Consider the following 21,629-nt stretch of genomic DNA (forward strand, 5'->3'; position numbering starts at 1 on the left):
TTGAAAATTTGAAATACAATTTGGATACTTTATAATATTATCGAAATGCCTTGTAGACGCAATATTAGTTAATGTTCTTACACTGATGTGAAATAACGTGATTTAGATGTTTTATATTGTTGTGAAAACTACCTGAAATCTGAATAACTGTTATTCGATAAAGGTGCATTGCCAAAAATGAAAAGAATAATTGGGTGCCCATCTTGGAAATGTTCCAATACATTTGCGGCTAGATATATAATGATATTAAAGTTTTATTTTTCATTATAAGCAACGTGTTTTTTTCCTGATAGTTCCGACTTTCATCGTATTGGCATTCACCCAATGTTTACAAAAGTTCCTTAAAAATTGTTCGGAGTAGGTAGCATATATTATTAATGTGTATCACGCTGTAAGTAAACAGATATGATCGGCGACGGATTTCGACGATGGAGTTATTTCGTGCAACAAATTGAATTCAAATGTACGATAACGTAAAAGTTGTAAGCGTACCTACATTACGTATAAATTATAATCATCACACGTTCTTGAAATACAGTATTGCCTATATCAGCATTAGCTGATTTAGGTTTTAATAAATGTTTACTAATTTTACATGCAGTTTAATATTTAGAATATTATACTAGGCATACCTTCCTGAAAATGACAATATAAATAATACTAATAACAATGTTACGAATACAACGTGGAATTTTTTTTTTTTGAATAAAAATTAATTTTATTAAATTATTAATATTTGAAGATAATTATTATACAAGGTCAGTACGTCGTCTTAAACTTCACATGCACAATTATTTTGTGTTTATGGACGTATGTATCTTTGATCCCAGCATTGTTGTAGTGAGGATCCGAAAAATAGAAATAGTATGCTACACGAAATTGACACAATAATAATCACATGGAATGTTACGCTCCAGTTCATGGTGTCTGCAAATAAACTTCGAACCACCACTAGATCAATTATATTTCCCATAGAGTAAAAAACATCACACATTGCTATTAGACTTCCCATATAACCTGAAATGTAATAATGATATATTTAATCAAGTTCTTGTCAAAAGTGTTTAATGATTATAAAGACAGTAATATTTTAACATGCACGCGTGTGCGTATGTGTGCGTGTGTGTGTAAAAATAATAACACTTTTTGATTAGATACTTCTCTGTGACTTTAAAACGTATATTACAATATTATGTTATTTCTTACCTATTTATAAATAATAATTACTGTTATGAACTATTGTGTTCCGGTAGGTTGATTATTATGTGAAAATCGAAAAGAAATTATAAATCTAATATAGATGTGACTTAATAGTTTAAAAAAAAATATTCTAAAATAAAATGGTGGTTATTAGTTTATTAACTCCATGAATTGTACAATTTTAAAATCGATCATGGTCGGATAGTTTTTTAAGAAAATACAAGATATGCAACTATATAGTTGTTATTTAATATGATATAGGCACAGGTTAATTAATCAATCAATTTTACTTGTGGTTCATCCCTTTTTAAATTTTTTCAAATTCTTGTGATTTTTTGTATTACTTATAACTTATAAGGATTGTATTGATAAGTTAAAAACTACTGTTTTTCAAATGAGCCGCCCCCCCCCCCCCCATATTCCCATTCTATAATTCTACTGTAAATTATTTAGAGTACTTATAATTTTTCTGGAAATGTTGATAGATTCAAAATTTAAACGAGTATTTTTTGAGTTATTCAACTTTCAAAATCAGATTTTGAATAAGTAACCGCGCATTACTGAAGTAAAAATAGAGTGGTTGACGAATCAATTCGTATGATATATCTAACATAGTAGAATATTAAACTCTTTAGAATAGTGCTAACGGCGTACCTATCTACTTATATATAAATTCAATGAAATTACTTACCAGGACATAAGTCGATGGAATTTATTCGAATACTGCTTCGTTCAAAACCCAATAATATGACAGACGTTCTCGTAAATGTTTTGACGTACGCACTGTCACATCCAGCGACCATGGCGCCAAAGAGCATTATCGGTGATCCGATTAACACAATTCCGACGTACATCTTCCTGACCGTTGTCTTCGTAATCGTGTCAACGTTCGTCAACGACTCGGCTGAGATTCCTGCGATTATAGACGTAATCCAACCGACTAACCATGTCACAGATACTGGTATGCCGTTTCTCATTGCATCGCCACCAAGGACATTGGCAGTATAAATCGGTAAACAGGTAGTGACAAAGCTGTATAAAAATCCGAGTCTAAAAAAATAGATTTGTTTGAATAACAAGATAATATTATAATAATATATTAACACGCGATAGTATATAGTGATATATTCACCGACAGTGTAATATGTGTGTACCTACCTGGCTACCTACCCATCATGTCAATGTATAATAGATAACCTTCGTTGTTGTTTTAAATATGTTATGTGTATAACACACAAGTAACTCACGATTAAGGGGATTCGGGCATGCACCAATTTAAAAAAAAGTTTGATTACCGTTTCCGCCAATATACCTACTTGCTGTGGTAAAATTATTATATTTATATTCCATAGTTTTAGAAGACATTTTTATTTTCATGTACTCACATACAGATGTAATAAATATTCAGTAGATACCTATTAAAATTTTAGAAGGTATTCAAAAAAAAAATTATAACAATGTGATTATTTCTAAGGTCGTGTCATATGTTTGAATTTTAAATCATCAAGTTTTAACTTATTTAAAATGGTTTATAATATAACAATGTTTAATATTAAAAATAAAACAATAACTAATACCTATAACAAATTTACGTATAATATAATATATTCGATTATATAATATGAACTGCGCAGATTTTAAACTATCCGTGTTCAGTTTATATAAAAGAAAAAAGGATTTATAATATTTTGATCATACAGCAGGTACATTTTTAAGGAAAGGGGTAGGTAATCGCATGGAAAAGTACATGATAAATATTAAATTCATATTTATAGAAAACATTTTCTTCAACTTTCTGGAGAATATCCGTTCTATAAGGACATTATTATCTATATATATAAGAATCTAACTTTATTTTGGAGACGAAGGAAACCGGTTTGTTTATTTATTTATTATTACTATTATTATTATTATTAATTATTTATTTATTTTTTTGCACTTGCATTTTTCCATTTGAAATATATATTATTCATTGAACAAATAATTTATTGTTAAGTAAATTTTTTTTCTACCTTATCTCTATTCTATAATAAAAAGAATAAAATTTACCACTCCAATGGTTGAATTCAAAATGTAGGATACCTATATAATTTTCAGAAATCAGCAATAACAATAACTACAATATGTAATTATATTATATTATTTGTATAGCCAAAAAATAGTCATATTTTTTCAAATTAAATTGTAAAAAAATAATTTCTTCCGGTGGAAGGTCGGGCAGCTAGTAAATTATAATATACCTACGGTGCATAGTAGAACGTGAAACGGATATGCGAGGAGATTAAAACTAGCTACCAATGATACATCCTATCAGAATTTTGCGCAATTTAAAAAATCAAAATAGTCAATTTTCTTCTTTAGAAATCGTCACAGTATAATGTCAAATAGAAAATATGGACATGATGTCTCCCGTACCCGAAAGATGCGTTCAGCAGACTGATAAACGGCATGGATTGGATAATCATGGTCCACGATGAGGATATGAACGACACGGACATGGGGATGCTGTTCAAGTCGCTGTCGTACGGTGTCAGATGCATCATGGTCGCCCAAACGGCGACCCAGACGAATCCGATGACGGATAGCACAAAGTAGCTGCCGTCGTGCGATACGTTAGGTATGACTATTCCACTATACAAGTTCCCCATGGAGCCGCCGAACATTGTGCCGGAAAACATGAACGTCGTGTACAGGATCCTGTTCTTTTTCGGTATGATTTTACCGGCCAAAGTCCCGCCGCACGAGCCAGTAGGTCCGAACGCACACCTGGGCACAATATTAAAACCGGTGGATGGTCGTCATCATAATAATAATTGGTATAAAACAGTCATATCACACACCGATATTATGAACAGTGTTCGGATTAGATAAGTATTTTTTTATCTAGATAAAGATAAAGATAATGCAACTCAAATATATCTAGATAGAGATAAAAGATAACTTAACTTATATTTATCTAGATAAAGATAAAGATAAATACTTTTTTATCTAGATAAAAAAAAGATACAATTATTTTTTAAATGGTTATAAATTTTAGTATATTTTAGTTGGGCACTAGGAACATAATAATAATTATAATGATATAAATAAAAATAATTACATTATTTATAAACCATGAACTTTGTTTGAGAATCTGTATAAATATTTAAAAATTTGGTACAATTTCGTGATATTTATCAATAAAAAATGTATCTAGATGAATTTATCTACATTAGTAGACAAATTATCTAAGATGAACGTTTAGATACCTTGTAAATATTTATCTAGATAAGTCCGAACACTGATTATGAAGTTAAAAACAATGTATTGCGAAGTCATGAACAATGTATTCGAGTAATTCCCACACTCAGAGATAATGATTTTATTTCAATGTCGATATGTATAATAGGTTATGTATATCTATAACCATATAATATGACCTATATATCATTCATAATATACGTTGTTTTACTTTGTTAAGTGGGTAGTTATATGATATATCTATGACTATATAATATGACCTATATATTATTCATAATATACGTAGTTTTTATCTGTTAAGTAGGTAGTTATTTATTATATATCTATAACCATATAATATGACCTATATATCATTCATAATATACGTTGTTTTTCTTTGTTAAGTGGGTAGTTTATTTCTACGCTACCGTATGTTCTGATCAACTGACTATGTACTCGGGTTGTTTTTTGTTTTGTTTCTTTATTTTTATCGAGAATCACCTGCAGGTTATATCTCAGGAAAATAAGGAAATAAATAATTATTTTTAATTACTTTTTTTAAAGGTTTAAAAATATAAAATTGTCTACGATTTATGTATTCGCAAAATTAAAAAATCCTTGTGTTTCCTGGGATATTGCCAATCTTGTGAAAAAATAATCACCCTTTAATCTGTATAATCGATTTAATAATGTTAGATATGAGGAGGGTAGTTGTTTCATCATTTCAAGGGATTATTTAGATAGGCATAATGTAGACTTATGGGAGTTAATGGTTATAGGTTGGTGGTTAGATGAGATTATAAGTGAGATATATATTCCCTACTAGTCACTATACATACATAATGTTTTCGGCCACATCGAAATTACTACTATATTGTTGTAGTAATATATTGTATACTGTTATTATTTTTCGAGGCAACCGATTTTACGGATTAAAATCCCCATTTATTGCTTGCAGTTATTTAATCGTCGTAAATTATATATTACAACTGCTTAAATAAATATATATAATATTTTGGAGCACGCAGTATATTTTGAGGGTACGAGAACAGTGAATGTAAATAACTAAGCACAATTAAAACTCATTCTATTGATATCACGTAATAAGCAAAAATTGTACAAATATTTGTCCATACCGTAATAAGTTCAGGTAGATACATAACAATAACACTGGCTATATTCAAATATAGCATAATATATTTCATCAAGTCAGTGATTATTGAATTATACCATTAGATATTGGATACGATTTATATTTTATTTTATTTTGAAAACAACAATTGCTTATAGAACGAACGTTTCCAATTAATTTAGGATAATAGAGTAATATAGACACATTAAGTCATCTTTAAATTAATTACGTGTAATGTTCAGGTTAATGTAATTGAACATAAAATGGTAAAATAATTGTTACTTAAACGTATAAAAGATCTTGGATTAAATTTCAAATGAAAACTTTTAAATTAAACCCGGAGGTTGTTTCTTTCAGACTTTATATTTCGGATTTTTATGAATATTATATTTGTGCAGGTACTTTCTTGAAAAGTTTTTAATCGCCTAATTTGAAATGGGGAAATTTACTTGTCTGTCTTGATCTTCAACTATTTCAGTCGAGCTCTTCTTTCAAATACCTACAGAAATTTTAACAATGGAATATTACATTTCAAAAGATTTTAGAACGCCTATAAATGTTATTATCGTAAACAATCAATTTTATAATACTATTTTTTTATAACAATATTAAACACATAGGTACTTAGTTCATAATATGCATGATGTATCTTCGTCATTAGTTAAATCATACATCATACGAAAGTTAGTATACAAATAATACCAACTACATATAATTTACAATATTAATTAACTATATAGTTTTAATAAAACAAGAAAAATAAACTAAATTGTCTAATCCATTGACTTAACTAAAAACTAAATAATTTACTTTTAGTTCAGTTAGATAAATATTACTATACACAATGCGCTCATATTAGGCTATAGTTAATAGATTTCGTTATTATTTAATAATAATTGCGTGGGTTACCATCATAATAATGGTAACTTGTGGCATAAATAACAAAAAAAAAAAACCGCAAAGAATTCGCACTGTGATTGTCAAACAATGGTCCGTTTAAAAATTCAGAACAGCGGACACTACTGGAAAAAATCTCGGAAAAAAAATATAGGTCGGAATGTAAATGACATTGTATCAGATGTTTAAGATTAAGAATTTATAGAAGAAATAAAAATGTGTACCTAGTTTACGTTTGAAAAAATCCGCTGATTTGCGTATATGTGAAAAGGATTGTTGTAAAAAGTTTATACATGGAAAAAATAAAAATAAATACTGCAGACATACTGCAGTAGGTATAATAACATTATAATATTATGTTCTCTTTAACTTGATCGAAATCGATTTTTTTTGTTCCACTACCGTTAAATATTTTAAACACACAGTTACATATAATTGTGTATTTTTACCTATAATGCTTTAACATTATTGGAACTATAAAAAAATGTATCCTTAATTTGGTTTATTTATAATATTTTGTATTTGTACAATGCGTTCAATTCGTAAATTCTCAACAGACAGTACACACATATATGTATTTATACTTAAGATTGGATTTATCTTGAAGATTTTACAAATGTGTATTAGTTATATTTTTAATCTTGAAAAATATGTGCACATTATTTTACCACAATTGTTTTCAGTGATTTGTGTATTGTTTTAGATTCTGGGCGGAGCGATAAATATATTGATTTTACAACTATATGTGTGTTTTTCATTTTTATTTTTGTGTTTGTCATCACCTTTTAAGACAGTAAAAATGCTTAGATTTTTTTCAATAGTACCTTTTCTGATAGGAAAGTGAATCTAGTTGGTACTTTGGGGGTTCAAAACTAAGAGTTTTCAAAAGCGCAGGGAAAAACAAAATAAAAATTAAGGAAAAACAAAACATTTATGTAAAATCGGTTTTCGAAAAAAATCGATTTTGGTTTTTAGCGTAACTCTAAAATAAATTACTGCAGATACATGTAATTTTCACTGAACATTTATATTATCTTTTACTATACACCATACAATTTTCAAAATATTTTGATTTATTTTGAACTGCTAATTTATTGACATTTTAGTTTTTAATGAACTGAATTTTGACAAAATGTAACAAATCTAAAATGTATTAATTAATTTGTAATTAAAAATTTTAGATTTCTTAGAAAATCTAAAATTTTAGTTATGGATTGAAAATTTAAAACAATAGGTTCCATGTAAATAAGTAAATACATTACTTTATTCACAATAATATCATAAAATATATTTAATAATATATCATAGGCTAATATATCATTTGCTCAGAATCATTTTTCATATACAATGATATTATATCATTGAATTCAAATTTAACACTATCCATTACCCACTTGTTAGATATTGTACAGCAGAGCGACACCCACTTGCCCGCCTTATTTAAATTTTTTGTTGGAAAATAATATATTAAATATAGATTTAATATTCTCAGGAAAATTGCCTTTATTTGTAAAAATCGAAAGATCAACTTAAAAAAAAAAAAATTTTAATAAAAATTATCTAATTGTATATAATCATAATAAGTTAAGTTATATAATTTAAATTCCAATTTTGACGTGTAAATAGTTACATCAAATTGTTTCAATAGTTAATATAATAAAAACAAAACCAAATTGTTGGAAGGGTGTTTTATATTTAGTACCTAAATGATCCTATTTTTAATATATAGATTTTTTACGTTACCTAGTTTATTGTTATCTTTATCCATATCTACGTTAGACTCTTAAAATGTGTACATGAATATAATAGGTATGTAATATAATAAGTTGTAACCAACATGAATCTCAATTTTTACGAGTATTTCACATGCAATTACTTTAGCTACCTACATATAGAAAAACAAGGTAGTTTTATTAAACTCAATTTTCTCTCTTAGTTTTCATAAAACGAAACATAATATTATTAACTATTTTTTTTGATTAAAAGTAATATCTTACACAGGTACATCATAATATTTATTGAGTATAGGTACTATAAATTATACGTGTTTAGAATTTGATAAATTATTAATTATGAACAGCTGTTGATAGGGACTTGTCTCGCTCCGCACATATCAGCTTAAGATAGTAAGTAATTATATTTTATTGCACATCATTGCGATTATAAATTATTTTGAGCTTACAACAATGGTGTTAAATTAAAAAGCATTAATAAAGTTTAATTATATAAAATTAGTATACAATTTATTGTCATGTTATTATAAATTATAATACAAAATTAATGAAACATAATATTATTGTCAGTGAAATTATTATGAATTAGAAATATTTACCAACATTTAAAATATATACAAATGACCAAGAAAAAAATGTTGACATATCATGTAAACTATTAATTTTTTGTTTGATAAGTTTTAATTCCGCATTGTTTTCAATCTTAGAAAATACAAATTTAAAACAAACTATAGGATGGTATGTCACAGTTCTATATTGAGATAAAAAAACGTTAGGTTTTGGAAATAAGAAAAATGTTTCTTGTTTACATTATTAAATAAAAAATCAGGGAACTCGAGTCTTTTTTTTAAAAATAAATTAGAAAAACAATAACGTCAAAAGATGCTTATGCCGTAATAATCTGACCATTTTTTAGTTAGCATATTTTCTTTTCGATATTAAGATAACAGCAACTGAGAAATTTGATGAAATATATTGTCACACAAAAAAGTTTCATGTAATATAATTATTTTAAGTCAAACGAAATATACACTTGAAATCTAGAAATAAATAATACGGTGTATCGGGATAGAGAATTACGAAAAAAGCGAAATTTCTCGAAACAGCCATAATTATAATAACTAATTCGGTGACTACGTGTCAAAAAGTATTCAAAATACAGTAACCAAACAATCAACTGTCGGAAAATGCGAGAGAGGATACGTTGTAGGGGTGGTGGTGGTGACGGTGGTGAATGGTGATGATGGTGGTGGTTAAGTCGACCGTAAATACGATGTTGATATTACGGTGTTATATATTATATAATATATAAGAACGAATTTATACGGCATGGAAAATGTCACGTTGATAATAACATTATAACACGTTATGACATTGTTATACAATGCGAACACCTAATAATAAACTGAAAAAGGTGTCTGGGTGGGTGCCTCGGGATCGTGTGTGTCAGTTTTACCCAACAGAGCCGGGAAATACATATTCGACCGAAAATAATTACGTTATTATATTATTATTGTTGTTGTTCGTATCATAGGTAATAGAATACGTACTATTGCGCCACGTTTAGGAACCCCTATAATGTAACTCGTTGGTGAATAGCATCGTAAAATCCAATTAAATTTGTATTTTCTCCATCGCACGCGTAGGTACCTACAATAGTATTCCCTGTCTCCAACGTTAATGCAAATACGAATATTATTGTATAATGTGAACTGTAATTTTTCGGTCTCGAGGTTTTATACTTTTACTCAGGATTTTTTTGGATTTCTCGATTCGCACGTTTTTTTTTTATTAACACGACGTCATGTTCAACTTGGGCCAATTTTGGGAACCATATTATATTGTCGATTTGTTAGATAACATGAACAGAAAACGCTCATTTTCTATTTTAGTTTCATTACCTATTATATGAAATTATCTACGAATATTACAGCTAAGCAATTATTTACAAAGATGTCTTCATCTTTCTTATTGATACATTATCTTATCCCTACATACAATATAGTTCGTTGTTAATCCATTTCGTTCAAGTTAATTGCTCTGCCAATCAATTGCTTTTTGATTAAGTTAGTGATATCATTGATTAAACATATTATAATACTATGTATAATCAATGGTAATATTATGTTGTGCAATGTAATATTGTTGAAGTGTCGACCAAAATGAGTTTGAAAAGGAAGAAATGTAAAATATAAATTGTGTAAACGCAAAAATGTACAATTTTCTATTCAAATTTATTTAGGTACCTGATAATGTGAAATAACCACTATGTACATAGGGGGTTACGTTAGGTTAAATTTATCATATTATATTTATTTATTGCATTCATTATTTAAAAAAAAAAAACCAACGTTTTTAAAAATATTCGTCGTAAATAATTTTAAAACGTTACAAAACAATGATCATTATAGTAATTTTATAACAAAATAAGTACATTTTTTATTTCATAATTCGATACATATTCCATATTTATTTAGAGTATTTCGGTATAAAAATCAAATTTTGGTCAAGTATAACACCTATTAGTTATGAGAATTTAAACTTTTGATGCGTGGAGAGTATACCAACATAATGTTACCTCTATACCACTCTTCTCCACTTATCTATACTTAAAAATGTAATACTTACAATTCAAACACTACTCGTCCAAAATGCGATTTTTATATATTGAAGTTTTAGAATGGATACTTTAACGTAAAATTTTTATTTATTTATTTTATGTTTTAATGTTTTATGTGATATCATTAATTTCTAGAACATATTTATAAATATTTTGAATTGGTATAAAATTAGGAAATTCAAAATAAATAATAATATATTACTTTTATTAGGCATTTCAATTTTGCCCCGGAGGCCATGGTAAAAGTATGGACGTGGCACCCCCTGCATAGTTGTCGCTGTCAACTAGATAAGAGCAACTAACCAATCTTACCAACACCAGAGCGAGAATGATCGGACACGACTAGAAGAAGAATTTGGCCCGAATGATAAAAATATACAATAATGCGTTTGTATGTAGTTTAGATCACTCGAAGATTTTTCTTTTTAAACACGACATAAGCGAATTAAAATATATTGATTATTATTAATAATTAATAAATACTAATAAATTCTAATAACATGAATTAAATGTTGTTAATGCATTTCAATGGCAAAATAATACTATGATGACACGGCGTCATGAATAGGCATTTCATGGTCATGGCGGTCGTGGTTCCGTTCTTTCGGTAGATTATATACGTGTGGTTTACATACAGGTTAGTACTATGTATGTGAGAAAATGTAAGTATGGTTAAATTGGTTTGAACCCTACAATTATGAATAGTATAATGTTCCCATAATAAATATTACATTTTCATATTATCTTAAAATGAAATAACCATCGTTAGTTTTATTACAGTCTGTTCATAAATAATTATTCATAAAAAAATATATGAATTTAGCGATTAATTATTTATTTTAATGGATATTATATTTTTCAGAAAACATTACCTAACAAGATACATTCACGAATCTGTTTATTTCTTTGACTTCCCACATTATTAAATCAGTCCATGAAGTGGGCAAACTTTAATAAACTGTTTTGAATAATTATAAACTTAAACATAATTAACTGATATAATATGGTACAATATTTTAAGTATTATATTGTATTAATTAATCAATTAATATTGATACAAATTATGCATTTCACATATTATAAAATGTTGATGAAAAAAATATATCAAGTTATTTAACATTTACGATAATTATTCAACAAATTATTTCTTACTTTTAATTGTCACTTATAGAAGTGCACACAAGACATTATTTTAATCCATATTAAAGATTAAATTTTTTTGTAATAAAATAACAAGAAACTTAAAATTTACGAAAATATTACCAAAACGTAAACTGCACTTAGCACTTACAGCAGTGTGCCTGCACGTATACCTAATGGTTAATATTTGATTGTGTATTATTATTAATTATTATGATAAACATTAGAACTGTATTAAAGCATAATAATTATTTATATTTATACAATGATATAAGATAAAAATTGACGAGGTTTGTGACAGGCGTGGATGAAAAAAAAGTCCCGTCAGATGCAATGTGCTCAGGTTGTTGTTATCTAACAACTTTGTCGATGACATTTCAAGCTGTGTATTATAGTCATATTAAAATAAAATTATGAAATTAAACTTATACAAAACCAATACATATCCCTCCTTTAAAAATATCTACAGCATCGACTCACCACCTTCCAACACCCACAATAATTATATTTTAATGAACACACCATCATATTGTAATCCTTAACTTATGAATATTGTGTTTATTACGTTCAATGTAACTAAAATTAACAATTCCGATCAGCTCATGTAATGAAGATAATTTCACGTAAGTATCTGAATTCATGGAACGAGCAAATAATTTCATACAATATTATACCTATGTTACTGAACGACGTATACAATATTATATTAATATTTTACAGTAATAAGACGTGAACCACAGGTTCTAAAATACTAAGGTGGTAATATTAATGAAAACAATAATTGTAATTAACTTCAGTTTGTAAAAAATAAAAGACAATGGTAAAAAAGTTAGGTAAGTTAATAGTTAACAAACAATACATTTAAATTAAAAAGTTCTAAGTTAATGTGGAGAAAAATATTAACTTAACTCAGTTAAAAAACTAATTAGTTTTTTAATTACCACCTAGGTCACATACTGGCATACAGCAGCCATTGCTATTTAACTTTCAAATTTCTTAATAAATATTCTAATATTCTCTCATGTTGCACACTGGCAGTATTGGTTTAGGCAAAAATTGTATTTCATAGTTACAAATGCAAAATTATAGTACTTTTATAATAACATCTTGTCTATATTATGCTAGCTGATCCTGCATAATGGCATTTCTTGAGACAAATTAGATAGTGCCAGTGGATTTACCCTGTCTTAAAATCCATTAAATGTAAACTATATACATTTTTAACACAGTCATTTGGGTGGATTTGGACAAATGTAAAATACAGATCTAAAATTATATCCAATCATAATAACTATTTTATTTTATGTAACCAATGGCAATTCAAAACTATACATTAATAGTGAGTCAAAATATCCCTGTGTCAGTCCCTCTTTAAAATTCAAAATTTAAAAATTGTACTTGGAGATTTCCATCTCCAGGTATAGAATTACTCATGTACCAAACTTCAGAGCCACGAGTGCGATTGACTTGGCTGTGAATCGCTGACACATACAAACATTGCCTTGACTAATATAATTAGATAAACACGAATTTAACTTATTAGCTAGGTATTAAATTAATTTAAAACCAATTGGAAATATATAAATTTGATAGTCTTGGTATTAGACATGTAGTTGATCAGTAAATTTCCAAACTCGTTAGTTTGGGTTTTAATTTGGTGTTAACTTTTTGACTGGTTAATATCCCTCCCCCCTTTTCTTATATACCATAATAATGTAGATAGACATGTACATGACGTGCTTACGATAACACATGTTATGCGATGTCTCTTAGAAAGGAACCCAACCCAATTAACTGACCTGACCTTACCCTTGCAGGAACCTGAGAAACGTAACGGCCACCCAACTCTCGTACTGGACGAACGCGATCGGCACCAGTGCCAACGTGGCGGCCGTGATGGCCACGCACCACATCATTATGGAGCGCTCGTAACCGTGGTTCGAGTACATGCCGCCCGGGAGAGTCGACACCAGTGTGCCGAAAAAGTACGCGCCCATCGTAGCCGCCTGTTCCCGGATCGTCCAGTCCAGCCGTCTGGCCACCACGATCGTGGAGTTCCGGCCCACGTTCAGCACGGCCCCCGGGCACGGCTGTAGGTCGGCGGTACGCGCCACCAGCGGTACGTTCATCATCACCATCATCGAGTACATGAAATGTACCCGGACGGTCAGCAGGAACGAGTACGCCAAGAACACCATCGTCAGCCAACCGTTGGTCGCGCACCTCCTCCGACGCTGCCGCAGCGTGTATGACCCGACCACGCTGATGTTGTTGATTTCGTTTTCGTTATCGCTATTGTTGCTGTTGCTGTGTGGTTGTTGCAACGTCATCTTGAGCATCGGCATTGTAATATAAATTATATGATTGTTATTATTATCACAGCGAACAGGTTGTCATAAGGTGTGCGGTGGATCGTCGTTGTCGTACAAAGTAATTGAAAGTATAATATAATTATTTATTTTGTATGGATGTACTGGTCAACGAGACATCCTAAAACCCAATTATTAAGCGGAGAGGGTTAAACTTAAGGTATGAAACACGCATTCTTTGCATACTAGGTATATGGTTTTAAATAATATAGTGTAATATAATATACATATTTATTTATATGAATAGGTCTTTATATAGGGTGTTTCGTAAACATGGATAGAAATTATTATTTAGAGATAGTACTTTAGCTATAGGTATTTAAGATGTTTTTTTTCATAATAATATATATTATCAATTTCTTGTATATTATAATATATACCTACTTCGATTTAAGTGTGAAATTCCCCGCGTTTTGAGTACTAAAATACGTTGCCCGACATTGAGACGCTCCATTATTAACAAAATATACTACCTCTCATTCACACTTAAAAATCTCAGGTCGAAAGAATGACGGATAACAACAAAATAAAATCAGGCATTGTCACGAAAAAAATTTAAAAAATACCACTCATTTCAATTCCGTTCCATATATTATTATGGTTATGAAACATTCTATATATTTATTTATTCAACTTTATAACAATGCATTTTACATTAAACAATACATTAATACGTTGATACTTACTCTCTACAAGCAATAGCTTGCGGCGAGGGTAGGGAGTCTATTACATGATAAATTAAATATTAATACATTATACACATAATATTATAGTTATATATTATATAGATATATATTTATTTAAAGTACCTTTGTTTTAAGAGGACGTCGTTTTCACATGCGTTGTTGTCTCTGCCGGAGGAGGCGAAAACTTAAGATATCAAAGACATAAGTGTTTTTTTGCATACTATAGTTAGTTAGACGGTGAAAATAAACGTGAGTACGACGTCCTCAAGAAGTTATGTATAAACAAGTTTAACCACATATTAAGATAATAAAATATAATACTATGGATTTATTAAAACGTAGGTAACCATTTAAATTATTATAAATGTAATAGTATGCATTAGGTAATCCACTTATATAATATAATTGTATTAATTAAAAACAAACTATAAATAACCAAGACCATTTTGAAAAGCTACAGTACATAATATGTGGGGAGGAGAGATGATATTTATATTAACTATACTTATTACTATTAACATTATCATCTTACTTTTGATACTAGTATTTTCGGAATCCTTAAAAGGTGATTAATAGTTAACACGTTTTTAAACATTACTATAAAATACTCAATTTGTTTTAATTGTATTTTCTTCTGTATTGGAAACATAGTTATAATTTATAATTTATTATAATAAATTAATTACTGAACAATGACCTCTAATATTGTGGTTAAGTCATTAGTTAAGAAGTACTTTTGTTATTAGTAATTTTAATCAAAAAGGTCAGCAATTAGGTAGGTGCACTAACCACTTAATGCTTGAATATTTTCTTTTTAAAAATAAAACTTTACGCAATTTTCAGCAATTATTTACTAATTTACTTGTAAGTACGTCGTATATACATACTTTATTAATAAGATAAAAAATTAATTTTATAAAACTCGTGGTTGGTAAAGTTAATATTTTATAACTGTAGACCGAAGTGATAAATATATTATGGCAGATGCAAATATAAAATAATCGATAAAAAAATATTACCCCCAACATCCCATTGGTATCACCTAAGTACTGCAGTCTAATATAATATTGTATAGGGTCGTGGGTTTCATATTTTTACAATAAATTGATATTAATAAAAATACTTTTCAAATTAAATCCACCGATGTTATAGTTTTTATATGTTTGTTGTCTTTTTGTTCGACATTTTATTGTTCCTGGATGGTTTAAGTGTCGGCTAAAAAAGTACCACTCATAACGTGGACCAAACATCTATATTGTATTATAGATTTCGATTTTCCAAATACCTATTTTTTACTTTCTTTCAAATAAACGGTAGGTACCTACAGTTTTCTTTTAAATCAATATCGGCCTCTTTTTACGAATTTCTACACCTGGGAAACATTGTTGATTTTTTTTTTTTAAGTCACGCTGAGAGTTGACATCGTTATAAAGATGACATTTTTTTTATTGTACTACAGTTTATTTGAAATTTATATTTCATATAAAACTACAACATTTTTCTCAGTTACAGCTTATGGGTTATTGGTATTTATCATTTATAAATAACATAAATATTAAATTTATACATTTTAAGTGATCAGAAATGTAGAATATGCTAAAAAACTTACTTACTGTTGATCAAGTTTAATATATAATATTATACATGATAACACCGTTGTTAAAATTAATTAGCATTTGTATAATTATAGGTAAGTATATATGCATATTTATTTCGTCTATCTATTCTAGTCATGACTAAAATATTATTATACATAATTTAAATTTTAAAGTAGGTAGGTACCTATCAAATTATAATAATGTTTACTTTATATGGGCATCTACATTAATACACCTATGACATTCAATATACCTATTTAATATACATTGCACTAAAACTTTTTTAGTTTAGAAACATTAATAAAATATACAGTATTTATTAATAAGGATCACTAAAAAACCGTATTAGTCTAATTTTCTACTTATTAAATTAATTTTGTTATTACCTAGTGTAAAAGTTTTATAATTACATTTTCATTAAAAAAATATTTTAAATTAAAAGAACAGAAGGAGAAGCCAACTTAAACATATTAGTATTTATCTTCCATAGTGGATTTTTTTAGATTTAACATTGAATAAGTTTTTACGTATTTCATACTCACATAGTCACATATGATAGTCATGTATTTATTAATAAAAAACTTTTAAATTTTAAAACTTTGACAATATATTTTTATTTTGTTGTAGTAAATAGTTTTGAAACAATAATTTTTGAAATATTATTAAAAAACAACGTTTCTTGTTGTATATACAACTTAAATAACATCTTAAGCTTACGAGGAACACTAAATTCACCAGACAATTTATTACCTAGTATTCTAGTAAATGTAATTAATTCAAATTAGTATTCATATAATTAAATTGTTATCTGTTGTTTATAAATTGAATTCACCTCAAAAATCAAATAGTTTCAGACAAAAAATTAGCTAAGTTAAAAATTTGACCATATTGTGTCTAATTCATTTTATCAATAATGATTAATCATTTATTGTATCCGTCTTACACACGTACGAGAAGGCAAATTTTTGTTCACTGGTTTCAATAGTGCGCTGTTAATTTTGATATTAGTGTAAATTTACCTATTATTAAACTTTAAGTAAGAACATTATCTATACTTAAGCGTCGGCTTTATTCGATATTTTAATTTTCAAGTGAGTTATAAGCAATTTTATTTTGTGATACTTTACATACCCATGGTATATTTCTTAAAAATTAAAACATCGAAAAAGTCAAAAAAATAACGCCCATGGATATGGCCTATCAACATGAACATATCAATATGAAAATTTTGCCAAATTCCGGGACCAAGCTCACAAATTCTCGCAAATCAAAACCAATCTTTTGACACCAATCTCGACGAAATCGGGTGAAGTGGGTGGGCTACATGAAGTTGGTCTACTCTCCAGTAGATTGTGTAAAAGATACTAGCAAATTCTAGGAGTATACTCGCAAATTCTCGCAAATTAGTATCAACCAAAATGACTCGCAAAATATTGGCATCATTTTCATATCTTAAAATAATCGCTGATGCTTAAGACGGACAATATTCTTACCTAAAAATTTTATGAGAGGTCAATTAACTCTAACATCAATACTATCAGCACACTATTGAAACTAGTGAACGAACATTAATTGCTATGCAATACGTTTGTAAGACAGACACAAAAAAGCATGAGTAGCGTCCTCTTAATGTGATTGTATAGTAGTTCTAATCAAATTTGACCAGATTTGTCCGATATGAATGCAAAATTAATAAAATATATTCATACCCATTGAGTTTTAAATCAACGAAAGACGAACATTCATCGTAATTAATACTACTTATGTTTATTCAAATTTTAATATCATTTGTGTTATAATAACAAAATGTATTATATATGTTTTACAATGTCACGTGCATTATTTCAAAAGAACAATAAATAAAATACGTGGTATTGTGCATTTAAAATAATAATGTGTAAGTCTCGAATACTAATGCTTATAGTATAGATTTTATGAAGTAGGTAAGTTGAGTTAAAGTAAACTTTATAAGAAACTACCAGATGTCATAAAATGTAAAAGCATAATATGTTATATAGTTAATGGATTTAAAAACGTAGTATTGTGTTGACATTATAATTTATAACATTAATAGTTACTATGTAATTTATCAGAAGAAATTAAATGTTATGAAAAAATAAATTCAATATTCTAAGAAATAAATTTATCATTCAACTAAAATAATAACTAGTTTTTATTTATTATTTAGACGAGGTCTATGTATACTTTAGTCATTCTAAATAACTCGATAAAAATAAATTTTAGTTAAATATTTAATCAAAGATATTATATTATATAAGAAACACTTAGTATCTTATAAATAAATCATTACATTTTATAAAAATAATTGTAAAACATACTTAATTGACAGTAACTATTTAAGTACCTACTTAGGGACATAAAAATAGGGTTTTTAAACAATTATTAATAGTGTTAAAATAGGGATTTTTTAAACTTAAGATAACGTGAATAATATATTTAACTAATAACAATACACATTTTGATATTTTATAAATTGCTTACAGTTTGGTACCAGAGACAAAATCAAATTCAAAATATTGACAGTGGAAAATTATATTTAATTACTTATATTATATAACACATTAAATCAATAACTTATTACCCAACCACACAATGTGAAACACTTGGAGCCACAGTGTAATCATTAAACAGTTTTGATGCAACTGTAAATATATTTTTTATGATGTAGGATAATAATTTGGCGTAGGCGTCCATCACCGGCATATATTCATAAGAAAAACTTGAATTAAAAAAAAAAAAAAATTCGTCAATACTTTTAAAGCTTTTTAATCAAATATACAAAACAATACCAGTTTGTATTTAATATATACCTACCAAAATATACATACTAATAGTTTAAAGTATGAATAACTTTTAGTAAATCAATTCATATAATGCTCCATGCCTCCGTGTTATAATATAATATTGTATACAATTACAATATTATATACAATTTATAAGTACTCAATATTATTACTATGTCTTATACCTTAATAATATGCTACACTCGTTATATTTACAACGGTCACCTCTAAATTAGTAATAATATAATTTATATAACACAGTAATTATAACTGTATTTTAATTTATTAAATTGCTTAAAATATTTTAAGTCATATCTAAATCAGTTTACAAAATAAGGTATGTAATGGGATAAATAAAACAATTGTGAGAAGTCTAAAAATAAGAAGAGGTACTAATGATAGAGCCAGATGTAAATAAGTACCTACCTACACAACCAAAGGCGCAATTAGAGATAAAATTCTGGGGAGGGGAGGCCTACAGACCAACTAACAAAACTATATTTTAACCATATCATGTACAGAATACCACAAGATTAAGGAATACTTTCAATGTTCTAGATTTATTTTATTTTTACATATTCCATTGGTAAAATATTTCGTTAACATGTGTTTAGTTTATGAAATTATCTGAAATACAATTAAAACAGTTTGCAAATAAATGAAACAAAAAAAAAATTAAAACGAAAAAATTGGATAAAATTTAAAAATTATCAAGATATTGTACACCTTTATGATGGTAATTTCTAAAGTTATTGATAGGTACTTCCGCTTTTAAAGCATTGTACAAAACAATTTATCCCGAAACCACAAATAAAGTTCATTTCAAAAAACGCACTTACAAAAATCGATTATATAAGCAATTAAAAATTAGAGCCGTTTTTGAAGAAGTTATGTTTCTTAGTAGGTATCTACTGTTTTTATTTTTGCCTTGAATTTTGGGCACCTAGTACATATACCAATATTATAATAAAAAACTACGTAAAGAAATATTAAGGTTTTTTTACCTGTCTTTTTTTTGTATTTAATTTCTTAGTAATTTCATTACTTATAACTTATAAGCCATATTATGCTAAAAGTTTATAAACTATAACGATGACATATCACATAAAAATAATAATTTAATAAAAAAAAAATAATAATAATAACAAAACTTTTAAATGTTGAATCAACATTGTTGTTGATTGGTATCTACAAACTAGGGAGACAATTTTAAATAATTCAAAAATGTTAATACGGTTATAATAATATTAGGTATGTCATTTAATTTCGTAAAATATTTAAATATGCAATACAAATTATATAGGTATACTATTTAACGATGCCTCGTTGTACGATTTTCTTATTTTGTTGTAATTAAAAAGTTAAATTAAAAAAGTTCAAATTTTAACAAAATGTATTAAATTGAAAAATGATTTTGAAGTTAGAAATTTATAAAATGTTCAACTTTTATAGCTAAGGATTGAAAATTTAAACAAATTTACACATAATTAGTTAATTCTGTAACCAAAAAATATAAAAAATATGCATAAATACAGTTTTTTTTAATAGTTATTTTAAGTTCAAATGTTGACGAAATTATATATTAAATAACCAAGAATATTAGTTATTTTTTTTTGTAATTTTATAATATTAATTAAACTTACCGGTTGTCCGGCTACCGTATAAATGACAAGTAATATCAATATAAATATAATATAAAATATCCTAGAATGATAATCCATCTTCGCTCAGAATCGTTGTTCGTATACAATGATATTATTTCATTTAATTAAAATTTAATACCATCCATTACAGTGACCTCCATAGGCGCAAATAGCGTTTGAGATTTGGGGGGGGGGCTAATAGGGCTAATAGGGCCTTACTTTGATAATATTGAATAAGCTTAAAACAAAATGTTTGGGAGGGCTATGGACATTTTTTTGGGGGGGCTTAGCCCCTATAGCCCCCTCCCCTATTTGCGCCTATGAACTGACCTTCTTGTAACCTACTGTACAGCAAAGCGACATCCGTCTGGGTACCCGGTTTTTTTTTCTATAAATATCGGTAAAATTTTTTTCGCTAGGTCATAAAACTTGAAAATTTAATACGTCAAGGTTCCTCATACGTTTTTATAGTAGCAGTTCATAAAAGCTACGATAACAAATTATTAAAGATAATAATATACCGGGTGATTCTTTTATAATTGAACACTCATTATTTCAAAAAGTGTTGATGTTTTTGAAAATATTATT

At 27.6% G+C, this 21,629-nt stretch overlaps 1 protein-coding gene across 2 annotated transcripts in view; it reads right to left on the reverse strand.

The window, feature by feature from the left end:
• Window positions 1-691: 691 nt before the first annotated feature.
• The window catches only part of LOC100572842 (sialin-like), a 23,602-nt gene continuing 2,664 nt past the window's right edge, over window positions 692-21,629 (reverse strand). The window contains exons 2-5 of one of the 2 annotated variants that reach the window (XM_008188399.3): window positions 13,751-14,431; window positions 3,616-3,966; window positions 1,892-2,250; window positions 692-1,017 (exon numbers count right to left, since the gene is read on the reverse strand). In XM_008188399.3, coding sequence (XP_008186621.1) covers window positions 803-1,017; window positions 1,892-2,250; window positions 3,616-3,966; window positions 13,751-14,286 — 1,461 coding nt within the window. In that variant the 5' untranslated portion in view covers window positions 14,287-14,431 and the 3' untranslated portion in view covers window positions 692-802. The remainder of the gene's footprint in view (window positions 1,018-1,891; window positions 2,251-3,615; window positions 3,967-13,750; window positions 14,432-21,629) is intronic. The other variant, XM_003246896.4, reaches the window with a different exon arrangement.

This window comes from Acyrthosiphon pisum, chromosome A1, assembly GCF_005508785.2.
Source record: "Acyrthosiphon pisum isolate AL4f chromosome A1, pea_aphid_22Mar2018_4r6ur, whole genome shotgun sequence".
Classification (NCBI taxonomy): domain Eukaryota; kingdom Metazoa; phylum Arthropoda; class Insecta; order Hemiptera; family Aphididae; genus Acyrthosiphon; species Acyrthosiphon pisum.